The 13,029-nt window shown below is 41.5% G+C and overlaps 1 protein-coding gene across 1 annotated transcript in view; it reads left to right on the top strand.

Annotated features, from left to right (window-relative positions):
- Nucleotides 1-11,948, top strand: part of LOC132637149 (uncharacterized) — a 41,108-nt gene extending 29,160 nt beyond the window's left edge. The window contains exons 4-7 of the mRNA XM_060354286.1: nucleotides 1,208-1,462; nucleotides 3,867-5,102; nucleotides 5,151-8,625; nucleotides 11,806-11,948. Coding sequence (XP_060210269.1) covers nucleotides 1,208-1,462; nucleotides 3,867-5,102; nucleotides 5,151-8,625; nucleotides 11,806-11,948 — 5,109 coding nt within the window. The remainder of the gene's footprint in view (nucleotides 1-1,207; nucleotides 1,463-3,866; nucleotides 5,103-5,150; nucleotides 8,626-11,805) is intronic.
- The last annotated feature ends 1,081 nt before the right edge of the window (nucleotides 11,949-13,029 follow it).

The raw sequence follows: 13,029 nt of genomic DNA, 5'->3' as shown, positions 1-13,029 counted from the left end.
TAATATTGATAATTGAACAGTGGACAGTAATATGACTTGTACTTGTTGATTTATATTGGTGATATTATTGAGACTGATATCATGCATGGCATGCTTTCCATATTATTGTTGTGATGATTGGTGAGGTGAGTGATTGAGAGACTCCGAGGTCTTTGCCGGAGATGGAGAGTGACAGAGAGACTCCGAGGTCTTTGCCGGAGATTGAGAGTGATTAATAGCCTCCGAGGTTTCTGCCGGAGAGCATGAGTGGTACATGGACTTCGCGGGTCCCCCATGGGTCATGGCTTTGAGGCACTGCCCTTAGCATGTGTGTACGAGAGTGGAGTGAGAGAGGTGACTATTGCATTGCATTGCACATTCATCCACTCATATATTTGACTGATCATTTGGTGAATTATATATGTCTTGGTTGATTTTATGATTCCTTTACACTTTACTTGTATATGATACGTGACCATACCTGTTTGCTCTATGTGCTACTTGTTGTTTCAACTTCTTCATGCGTCATCTAATCATTGTCGGCCTATGATGCTTACCGGTACAAGTGTTGTACTGATACTACTCTTGCTGCACTTTTGTTGAGTGCAGAGTACGATCCAGGTTCCAGTTCTACACCCCGTGGATGATACGCGAGGGTGACATCTTTCAGTCATTCAGGGTGAGCTACTTGGTCATCCGTGGCCCCTGAAGGACCTCCTCTATTTATTTCTGTTTTTCTATTCGACAGACAATATGTAGCCTTCGGGTATTTTCAGACTTATATTCCGTACTATGTTAGCGCTCTTGTACCTTTTGACCAGATTTTGGGGTCGTCATGACATCTCTAGTTATGATAAGTATTTAAGACCTGATACTTTATTTTTTATTTAATTTTCCGCTTATTCAACTTGTTATTAGTAATGTGGTTCGCCTACTCGGAGGGATAGTGTAGGTGCCACCACGACTCGCAAATTGGGTTGTGACAAAGTTGGTATCAGAGCATCTAGGTTAATTGGTCTAATGAGTACAAGAGCAATGTCTAGTAGAGTCTCGCGGATTGGTACGTAGACGTCCGTACCCATCCTCGAGAGGCTATAGGACATCTAGGAAACACTCCACTTCTTTTTCTCTTTTCGTGCTAGTTCAATCCGATTGGTATCTGGTTCATTCTTTTCGTGCGAGATTATTTAGATTGGTATCTTAACCTCATTTCTATGTTCTCCCACAGATGGTGAGGACGCGATCGACTGCTACTGGGGGCCAGGAGCCTGCACCTGCACCTGCACCCGCACCCGCATCCATACCCGTGGCCCGAGCAGCTGTCTGTGGGCGAGGTAGGGGACGTGGCAGGGGCAGAGGCCGTGCAGCTATTCCAGATAGGAACCAAGCACCAGCAAATGCTCAGGACCCGGACATAGAGTTGACTTCGGAGCTTGATGACATTCCGGAGGAGGAGATTAGGGCTGCTGAGACACAGCCCGGGGTCACGTGTTACACCTCGGAATTTTTCCCGTACTGGTATGATGAGTGTATGGTGTTTCACTAAGTCGGGAATGGCTAATTATGAAATCTCGGAAAAATAATAAAGTTGCAGAGAAATTCACTGCCAGTGGTCGTATATGGCACTATACGGACCGTATAGTGGTTTACGGACCGTATAGTGCACTCGTCCTTCAACCTGCCAAAAATCTCAACCTTCTGGAAATTGTTGAATATGGTTAAATACGACCCAATTTACGGCCCGTAAACTGGTTTACGGACCGTAAACCAGGTCGTAAACTGCCCTGTCCACCAGCCAAACTCTCTGCTTTTGAGAGAATGCTTAAATACGTTCACTGGGACGGACCGTAAATCAAAATACGGTCCGTAAACTGCACATTACGGTCACTGTTCATCCCGACAGAAATTCATTAAACATTATCTTTGAGTTATTAAAAGGAGCATTTGGCCTCATTTTATTTCATTCATCATTCATGCAACTCAGGAAACCTCCAGAACTTTCCAAACACTCCATCCACAAGAACCCAAGAGGATCAAAGGGGATATCAAGTCCAACAACACAAAATCTATGAAACCAAGTGCAAGAACACATCAAGACATCATCTAAGTCAAGAATTCCCAAGAAGGTGGAACTAGGGTTTTGGCTAAGTGAAGGATTTCAACTCAAGGGTTGTTCAACCACTATCCAAGGTAAGTTTCATGATTATTCCGTGTTGTTTGAGGTATTGGAAAGCATAGACACTTGAAATGTAGAAGGACAGAGAAATGGGTCATTGTTGAGTGAATAGTGACATAAATGAATGATAGTAGAATTGAACTATGAACATTGAAGTGTCATGAATACAAATACGTTATGAATGATGTTTATATCATGAAACAAGCAATTAATGTATGAAAACGCAAGGATACGCTAGAAGTAGAAATCAGGGGAAAATTTGAGGAAAATGGTGAATTTTGCCAATTGTATGTAAATGATGAATGTTGAGTACGACTTTGACAGTAGAATTATAAATGTTGGGAGTGATATGAAACATGAGAAAAATGGTACGAACGATGGAAGCGTTGTACGACTTTTCCTAGAAATTGCGATACGTTCTTGTAGTTAGTTTATTAATGGTGATACGGATTCTCTTATGAAGGTAACGACGTGATATCGACGAAGAATAAGTGAGCGACATCTTAGCTAAGCGACCAAGGTATGTGAGGCTAGTCTTTCTTTCTAATGGCATGAATCTTTGATGTAACTTCCTATTCCCTTCATGAGCTCTCACTTTCTAAGAAGTTAAAAGCCTACACTTACGAATGTCCATATCAGATAAGTTATACGATATGATGATGCTAGTATAATGATGATGTTAATTATCGCTTACACTCACCTTATGTACTAGTTCCTTCAAGGTGAGGCAGAGTATTAATAGTTGTTCCATAATGGAATCGGGGGATCACGACCTTACGTCACCCCGATAGAGTAAGGTTGATCTTGAGCTTTATGCATGTATTACAATGAGATAAGTATTTTATGATGAGTATATTATTATTATGAGCATTTTATGATAAGCATGACACGAGCATTTCACACCGTGCCTAGTTGGCCGGGCAGTCACCGCCAAGGCGGGCAGCTATACGGATACACCATGACCTTCGGGCATGGGCAGACACCACTAGTGGGCGGCATGAGATGGTACCCCGGACGCGGGAGGCCTGGACGCAGGCTAATATTATTGATTATCACACCGTTCCGACATGGACGGGCAGCTTGCATATGTGCATACATGTTATGAGGATGAGTATGAGTAAGATGGCACGCATGATTTGCTTTATGATTATCAGACAGATCCAGATATTTCCTGTTGATGTTATTACTATGTTGTTGATGTCTTCCTTCCTTGTTTATGCTTCTCATACTCAGTACAACATTCGTACTGACGTCCTTTCTTCGGACACTGTGTTCATGCCCACAGGTAGACAGGGAGGAGAGCTTGGCCCAGATCCTCAGTAGCAGTCAGCTGGTTGAAAGCACTCCATTGTCCGGAGGTGCTTAGGATTACCCTCTTGGTATATATGTATATTTTTGGGCACGACGGAGTCTTGTTCCGTCCATGAATATACAGTATGTTAGTACAGGCTCGTAGATACGCAGTGTGGGTTAGATGGTCTCACAAGACGTTTTCATATGCATGTATATTATTTTGAGGGCCGAAAGGCAATTGTATATAAAGTATTTATGTTTGTTTAATTATGATTTTCCTACAACTGGCATGTAAATTGATAAAAGAATATTAGATGGGCAAGATAAGTAGTAGAGTGAGCGGTGCTCGGTAACTAGCTCCGGGTACCCGTCGCGACCCTAGCTGGGTCGTGACATCACGGCTACTCCTGATTTTCAGGAGGCGGTGTTTCGAGTGTTGGGGTACTTTGACAGTTTGGCTCAAGCGGGCATGATTCCAGTTGCTCCAGATAGCTCGCAGACTAGAGTGGGAGGTCATACTCCCGATGCTACGGTTGCTCCAGGATTTCGGACATCGAGGGTATTGCCGGCAGCAGCAGTGGCTCCCCGTATTGATACTACTCCAGCGCCTGATTTTGCTCTAAGGCCTATGGATGGGCCAGTGTTGACCAGTGAGGAGCGAAAATTGTTCGAGGGGTTTACCAAAATGTCTCCTCCTTGGTTCTATGGTACTCTCGGGGAGGATGCGTATGAGTTTATTGTTAGCTGCCATGAGATGCTTCATAAGTTGGGTGTAGTGGAGTCTCACGGGGTCGATTATGTTTCTTTCCAGTTAGTTGGGGATGCCAAACAGTGGTGGAGATCGTACATGGAGTGTCGACCAGTTGGGTCGCCACCTTTGACCTGGACCCAGTTCTACCAGGTATTCCTAGAAAAGTATGTCCCTCGTACTCTGAGAGACAACAGGAAGGATGAGTTTTCGACATTGGAGCAGCGGGGTAGGTCGGTTGCAGAGTATGAGACCAGATTTCTCGCTTTGTCCCGTTATGCGACGGCATTACTTTTCACGGAAGCTGAGAGAGTGAGGAGATTTGTGAAAGGTTTGGACCTTCCGCTTCGGTTGGCGACCTTACAGTTGGAGGCTTCTGGGGCCTCATTTCAGTTAGTAGTAGAGCATGCCAGGAGGGTTGAGTCAGAGATGGGTCGGGCACATAGTGGGGTTGGTGACAAGAAAGCTCGTAGATTTGACAGTTTCAGAGGTCCTGTTAGAGGTGGGGGACACCATGACAGGGTTCGTCATCATCCCCACAGCCGCCCCATCCAGTCATCACTACAGGCTTTAGCAGGTGGTCCTTCAGGTTATAGCGGGCACAGTTCTGAGCAGACTTCCCGAGGTTCTTACTCTCGACCTTCAGACCGCGGAGGGTATTCTGGTTCTTCTATGACAGTTCAGCAGCCTATAGCCAGAGGAGCATGTTTTGAGTGTGGTGGGACAGGGCATTACGCGATAGAGTGTCCTAGATCCAGGCAGGGTTCCAGAGTTCAGACATCTAGGCCTCCAGCACCGCAAGCTAGAGGAGGAGGATATTCTGGTAGAGGGGGTTCGCAGTCTGGCAGGGGTGGCCATCAGCCTAGCAGAGGTGGTCATCAGTCAGGTAGGGGCAGCGCTCAGTCAGTGAGAGGAGGATCTCAGGCAGGCCATGGTAATCGTGGAGGCACACAGTCCGAGGGTGGACGTGCTCATTTCTATGCTTTTCCGGGTAGACCTGAGGCCGAGGCCTCTGATGCGGTTATCACAGGTATTATTTCGGTTTGTGACCGATCAGCTTCTGTCTTATTTGATCCGGGTTCTACTTTCTCTTATGTGTCCACTTATTTCTCTACGGGTCTGGATATGCTTTGTGATATGCTTGATGTACCTATTCGCGTCTCTACTCCTGTCGGAGATTCTGTGATAGTAGATCGGGTCTATAGGTCTTGTGTGGTCACATTTATGGGGTATGATACTTGGGTAGACTTGGTTATTTTGGATATGGTGGACTTTGATATTATTTTGGGCATGGACTGGTTATCTCCCTATCATGCTATTTTAGACTGTCACGCCAAGACAGTCACGTTGGCCATGCCAGGTATTCCGCGGTTAGAGTGGAAGGGTACTCCTAGTCCAGCACCTAAGAAGATCATATCATTTCTTCGGGCAAGGAAGTTAGTGGATAAGGGATGTTTAGCATATTTGGCTCATGTTCGGGATACTAGTGTGGATACCCCTTCCCTGGAGTCGGTGCCAGTTGTTTGTGAATTCTCAGAGGTTTTCCCCACAGACTTGCCCGGTATGCCGCCTGATCGAGATATTGACTTTTGTATTGACTTGGAGCCAGGCACCCGACCTATTTCGATTTCACCTTATCGGATGGCTCCGGCAGAGTTGAGAGAGTTAAAGGAGCAGTTGCAAGACTTGTTGAGCAAAGGATTTATTAGACCTAGTGTTTCTCCCTGGGGAGCTCCCGTTCTGTTCGTGAAGAAGAAAGATGGTACCATGCGGATGTGTATCGATTACCGGCAATTGAATAAGGTTACAATCAGAAATAAGTATCCAATACCCCGCATTGATGACTTATTTGACCAGCTTCAGGGCGCATCGATTTTTTCTAAGATTGATTTGAGGTCAGGCTATCATCAGTTGAAGATTCGAGCGGAGGATATTCCGAAGACCGCTTTTAGGACCCGTTATGGTCATTATGAGTTCTTGGTGATGTCTTTCGGGCTTACTAATGCCCCCGCAGCGTTCATGGATTTGATGAATGGGATCTTCAAGCCTTACTTGGATTCGTTCGTCATCGTGTTTATTGATGACATCTTGGTGTACTCTCGGAGTAAGGAAGATCATGAGAAACATCTAAGGATCGTGCTTGGCCTATTGCAGGAGAAGAAATTGTATGCTAAGTTTTCCAAGTGTGAGTTCTGGCTCAGTTCCGTAGCATTTTTGGGACATGTTGTGTCCAAGAATGGGATTATGGTTGATCCCAAGAAGATCGAGGCGGTTAGAGATTGGGCCAGGCCTACTTTGGTGACTGAGATTCGGAGCTTCGTTGGCCTTGCGAGTTATTATCGTCGATTTGTGAAGGGGTTTTCATCTATTGCTTCCCATTTGACTAGGTTGACTCAAAAGAATGTGCCTTTCCAGTGGTCCGAGGAGTGTGAAGAGAGCTTTCAAAAGCTCAAGGCTTTATTGCCTTCACCCCCGATTTTGGCTTTACCTGTGGAGGGAAAGGACTTTACTGTTTATTGTGATGCTTCTCGGATTGGCTTGGGTTGTGTGCTGATGCAAGAGGGTAGGGTGATCGCGTATGCTTCGAGACAGTTGAAGGTTCACGAGAAAAACTACCTCACTCATGACTTAGAGTTGGCTGCAGTAGTCTTCGCTTTGAAGATTTGGAGACATTACTTGTATGGAGTCCATTGTGAGGTGTTCACGGATCACCGTAGTCTTCAGCACGTGTTTAATCAGCGGGACCTAAATTCGAGGCAGCGTAGATGGATGGAGTTGCTTAAGGACTATGATATCACCATTCTTTATCATCCGGGAAAGGCAAATGTGGTAGCTGATGCGTTGAGCCGAAAGGCAGTGAGTATGGGTAGCTTGGCGCGCTTGATTGTGGGAGAGCGTCCTTTAGCCATGGAGATGCAGAGTTTGGCTAATAGTATGGTGAGACTCGATAATTCAGAACCTGGTAAGGTTCTAGCTTATGTGGAGGTGAGGTCATCTCTTTTGGAGCAGATTAGGGCCCAGCAGTTTGAGGATGTGAAATTGTGCAAGATTCGGGATAAAATGCTAAGTGGAGAAGCCAAAGAGGCTATTCTTGATAATGAAGGTGTTTTGAGGATTAAAGGGCGCATTTGCGTTCCTAGGGTTGGTGATTTGATTCCGTTGATCTTGAAAGAGGCTCATAGTTCCAGATACTCCATTCATCCAGGAGCAACAAAAATGTATCGTGACTTGAGGCAACACTATTGGTGGGGTCAAATGAAGAGAGACATTGTGGAGTTTGTTGCTCGGTGTTCGAATTGCCAGCAGGTTAAGTATGAGCACCAGAGACCAGGTGGTGTGCTTCAGAGGATGCCCATTCCGGAATGGAAATGGGAAAGGATTGCTATGGATTTCGTGGTTGGTCTTCCGAAGACTTTGGGCAAGTTTGATTCGATTTGGGTTATTGTGGATAGGTTGACTAAATCTGCACACTTCATTCCGGTTCAGACTACGTATAACGCGGAGAAGTTGGCCAGAATCTACATCCGAGAGATAGTGCGATTGCATGGGGTTCCTATTTCCATCATTTCCGACAGAGGCACTCAGTTTACTTCCCATTTCTGGAGGACTTTGCAGAAGGAATTGGGAACTCAGTTAGATCTTAGCACCGCGTTCCACCCGCAGACAGATGGTCAGTCAGAGAGGACTATTCAGGTGCTTGAGGACATGTTGAGGGCTTGTGTTCTTGATTTTGGTGGTCATTGGGACAAATTCTTACCCTTGGCAGAGTTCGCGTACAACAATAGCTACCATTCCAGTATTGATATGGCGCCATTCGAGGCTTTATATGGTAAGAGGTGTCGTTCTCCTATTGGGTGGTTTGATGCTTTTGAGGTTCGACCTTGGGGTACAGATTTGCTGAGGGAGTCTTTGGACAAGGTGAAGCTTATTCAGGAAAAGCTTCGGGCAGGTCAGAGTAGGCAAAAGGAGTATGCTGACCGGAAGGTTCGTGATATGGAGTTCATGGTTGGTGAGCAGGTCCTATTGAAGGTTTCACCAATGAAGGGTGTGATGCGATTTGGGAAGAAGGGCAAGTTGAGCCCGAGGTTTATTGGCCCTTTTGAGATTCTTCGTCGTGTTGGTGAGGTGGCATACGAGTTAGCTTTGCCACCAGGTTTGGCAGGTGTTCATCCGGTATTCCATGTTTCCATGCTGAAGAAGTACCATTCAGACGGTTCTTATATCATTCAATGGGATTCGGTATTATTTGACCAGAATATTTCCTTCGAGGAAGAGCCAGTAGCAATCTTGGATCGGCAAGTGAGGAAACTGAGGTCTAAGGATATTGCATCAGTTAAGGTACAATGGAAGCACCGTCCGGTTGAGGAGGCCACTTGGGAAACCGAGGCGGATATGCGGAGTAGATATCCGCAGTTGTTCAATAGTTCAGGTACGCCTTTTCTACATCTTTCCCGTGTCGCTCGAGGACGAGCGATTATTTGATTGGTATCTGATGTAACGACCCGTTTGGTCGTTTAGCACATTTGAACTCTTTTTCGTTAAAACACCTTTCCGTAACCTTAAATGGTATTCTTAACTTGTGGGGATAGGGGCACGGTTATATAATTGATGGGTAATTTTTGGAACATATTTATTTAATGTGTGTGAATAGCTTATTCATAGGAATTTTAATTGCACTTATATAAGGTATAAGTTGGTGAGTAATGTAATTTACTAAATGGGTCAATTTTTACCTTATACATATTGATCGAGTAAAAAAGGGTTACTTTGGACAATTATTTTAATTGGTGATTAATGGGCCAAGCCCATAATTTATTTAATACCCATGTTACCTGGCCATATAAAATGGATTAAAGTTAATAGGGTTTGCACTTTTAAATCATAACAGTAGAAAAAAAGAGTTTCGTGCGTTTCCAGCAAAAAGGAGGGGGCAACTTGCCTGACACAGGTAAGGGCTTTAATTCATTGGGTTAAATAACTTTACGAATGTTGTGTACAAATAAGTTATGTTTTGGTTATAATATATTATTGATTATTATATGTTATGAGAAACGTTTATAGAATGGTTGTTGGATAATGAAAACTGTACGTTTCTTCTTTGGTGAAAAGCAGTGGGTCCAACATTCCTATGATTTCTTCTCTTTAAGTTCACACAAACAGCTCTTTTTGTTTGTGTGTCTTTTTATTCTCATTAAGGACCATTTTGATATTTTCTTTTGATATGGTGTACAATTATCGTACAACTGCTGCAGATTTCCATCACCGCAAACTCTTTGAGAATTATTGGTACAAAAAAATGTTCTTTTGACATGGGATTGGAAAGAAAATTAAAATATGATAAAATATATATTATTTTATTTAAGTCATAATTGTTCTATGGAATGTTAACGTTTGTCTTAAATTGATAAGTTATTAGTGGTTTATTAGTATTATAATATAGGAATTCGTAGTAGTTTATCCATAATTATTAAACATTGAAAGTAGATTACTTTCAAGGCGAGAACAATTTTGAGTTTAAAAATGCATATTCCTCTGCCAAATTTATAATTTACTTATTGTTATCTCATCCATGGACTAAGTAAGGTTGAGATTTGTGTTTGAAAAAAAAAAAAAGATGTTTGGGTTGCTGAAAGGTACCAACACGAAGTTTAGAGAAATATTATATATATATATATATAATGCATTAGAGGTGGTTGACTTTGCAATTTGAAGTTTTATTCTTTTTGTTAATTTATATATATTGTGTAGATGTAATGGAATATTGAGTGTATTGGATTATATGAAAACCTTCAAATCCATGGTATTTGAGTTATGGAAAGTGAGAATTAAATCCTAAGTTAGGATTTAGATTCGTAATTAACGTAAGTTATATATTTGATAACTTATTGCATTGCACATTCATCCACTCATATATTTGACTGATCATTTGGTGAATTATATCTGTCTTGGTTGATTTTATGATTCCTTTACACTTTACTTGTATATGATACGTGACCATACCTGTTTGCTCTATGTGCTACTTGTTGTTTCAACTTCTTCATGCGTTATCTAATCATTGTCGGCCTATGATGCTTACCGGTACAAGTGTTGTACTGATACTACTCTTGCTGCACTTTTGTTGAGTGCAGAGTACGATCCAGTTTCCAGTTCTACACCCCGTGGCTGATACGCGAGGGTGACATCTTTCAGTCATTCAGGGTGAGCTACTTGGTCATCCGTGGCCCCTGAAGGACCTCCTCTATTTATTTCTGTTTTTCTATTCGACAGACAATATGTAGCCTTCGGGTATTTTCAGACTTATATTACGTACTATGTTAGCGCTCTTGTACCTTTTGACCAGATTTTGGGGTCGTCATGACATCTCTAGTTATGATAAGTATTTAAGACCTGATAATTTATTTTTTATTTAATTTTCCGCTTATTCAACTTGTTATTAGTAATGTGGTTCGCCTACTCGGAGGGATAGTGTAGGTGCCACCACGACTGCAAATTGGGTCGTGACACTTATTGGGCAAAATACATATATATACATCTTTAAAGTAAATATTTACAAAACGCGACGATAGTATTCAGTTTACAAGATATAACAGTAGAATACTTACAAACCTATACAAAACCCAATTAGAGGCCAAACCCACGGAATCTCCCTGCGATTTTCCCATAATACCGTTGATTTCTACTCTTCCCATAATATCTCCCTGCGATTTTTCTCCCCCAATTTCGCTCAATGTTTTCGCCCTATCTCTTCAGTTTTCATTGAGGATTCGAATGTGATTGAAGAAACAACTGCAACGTTGATAAACAATCAATTCCTCAATCAAAAACCATTGAAGTATCAAAAGTAATACATATTCGAGTTCCAAAAAAAAAAAGGAGCAGGTATTTTCCTTTTTTTTGTTGTTGATATTTTGTGGAAGAATACAATCTGATTTAATAGAAGTCGATTGATGCATCAATTACCTAAACAAATTATCAATTATAGGCGATTGAAATTTCAGAAGTCATAATCAAAATCATACAGATCAAAGCTTTATTAGTGTAACAATGGCGGATAGCACAATGCAGTCAATAATGATACAACACAGTGGAAGATGGGACGCATCAGGTGAATATATTTGAACTCCAAATACATTATGTTTTGAAGTCAATTAAAAGCATGTAATCTCGTGCATGAAAGAAGTTGTATGAAAAGCTGTATGAACTTCATAGAATAAGTAGATTCTGTAGTATGGAGTTGATTTTGTTCAGGAAAAATTTGTCTATTGGAGTATGTATGAATTTTGGTTGAAAGTTGTATGAACTTCATATAATAGGTAGATCCTGTAGTGTGGAACTGATTTTGTTCAGGAAAAATTTGTCTATTGGAGTATGTATGGATTTTGGTTGAAAGTTGTATGAACTCCGTATACTAGGTAGATTCTGTATGTGGAACTGATTTTGTTCAGGAAAAATTTGTCCATTGGAGTATGTATGGATTTTGGTTGAAAGTTGTATGAACTCTGTATACTAGGTAGAGTCTGTAGTGTGGAACTGATTTGGTTCAGACAAAATTTGTCTATTTTAGTATGTATGAATTTTGGTTTAAAGTTGTATGAACTTTGTGTAACAGGTCGATATGTAGAATTCAAAATTGAAGGAATCCAGTACGATTCAAATTCGAACTATAATGGATTGATTTCTACAATTGCTGCTCAACTGGGGATAGATACCACAGTCCAAACCATAATGATTAAATACATTGCTAGTGACTGATGCCCACCAATGATCACACACAACAACATGGGTGTTTGGGTATATTTAGATTAAAAAAAAAGTACAAAGATTTCTTCAGTAGGTTTCCTTTATGTATCACATTGGAGGATAGTGAAATGGAGGGAATTGAATTCCATCATGATGGTGAAAGTAGTTCCAGTTCAATAAATAGGGGTCGAGAAATTCAATCTTCATACATGAGAAATATTATTGAACAGATTGATATGGCTTCAAGTGAACATAGTGAGTTGTTGGATAGTTGTGAAACTGAAATAATAAGCGACCCTCGACATGAATTTGTTGTGGAAAAACAGATTTACAAGGATAAAGAAACACTCAATGCAGTTATGAGGCAATATGCCTTTATGAAGCAGTTTCAATTTCAGGTGAAAAGGTCTGGTACAAAAAGGTACGAACAAATATTATTGTTTATTGTAGATAAATAAAAAATGTATGAAGCATGTATGTATGTAAATCACATATATAATATAGGTGGGTGTATGAATATTGTATGATGTATGTATAAAAATGTATATTTTCAATGTTTCTGATGTGTACTTCTTCATCAATAGCTATCATCTCGTATGCCCTGGTGACAATTGTTCATGGTGTTTAAAGGCCTCAAGTCTAAATGAGTCAAGGCTTTTCAAGATTAGGAATTTCTGTGATGTGCACACATGCTTGTTAAAGGATAGAATTTATGAACAACGTCAAACAACTTCCAATGTCGTCAGCATTATTATAATGGATAAGTATGAAGATCCAAAAACAATATACACACCCAAGGATATATCTACGGACATGAGGAAACAACATGGTGTAACATTGACCTACATGCAAGCTTATAGAGCAAAGAAAAAGGCAATGATTATGTTACGAGGTGATCCCACCGACTCGTACAGTAAAATTCCAGCCTACTTATACATTTTATAGAAGACATATCCGAGATCGGTTGTAAGATTGGAAAAAACAGAGGAAGACCGCTTCTTGTATACCTTTGTAGCACTGGAAGCTTGTATTAGAGGATGGGAGTATTGCAGACCTATAGTGGTGGTTGACGGAACCCATCTTAAATCAACTT

The sequence above is a fragment of the Lycium barbarum genome, chromosome 4 (assembly GCF_019175385.1).
Source record: "Lycium barbarum isolate Lr01 chromosome 4, ASM1917538v2, whole genome shotgun sequence".
Classification (NCBI taxonomy): Eukaryota; Viridiplantae; Streptophyta; class Magnoliopsida; order Solanales; family Solanaceae; genus Lycium; species Lycium barbarum.
Note: the sequence above shows the minus strand (reverse complement) of the source record. Positions and strands in the feature narration are given on the sequence as shown.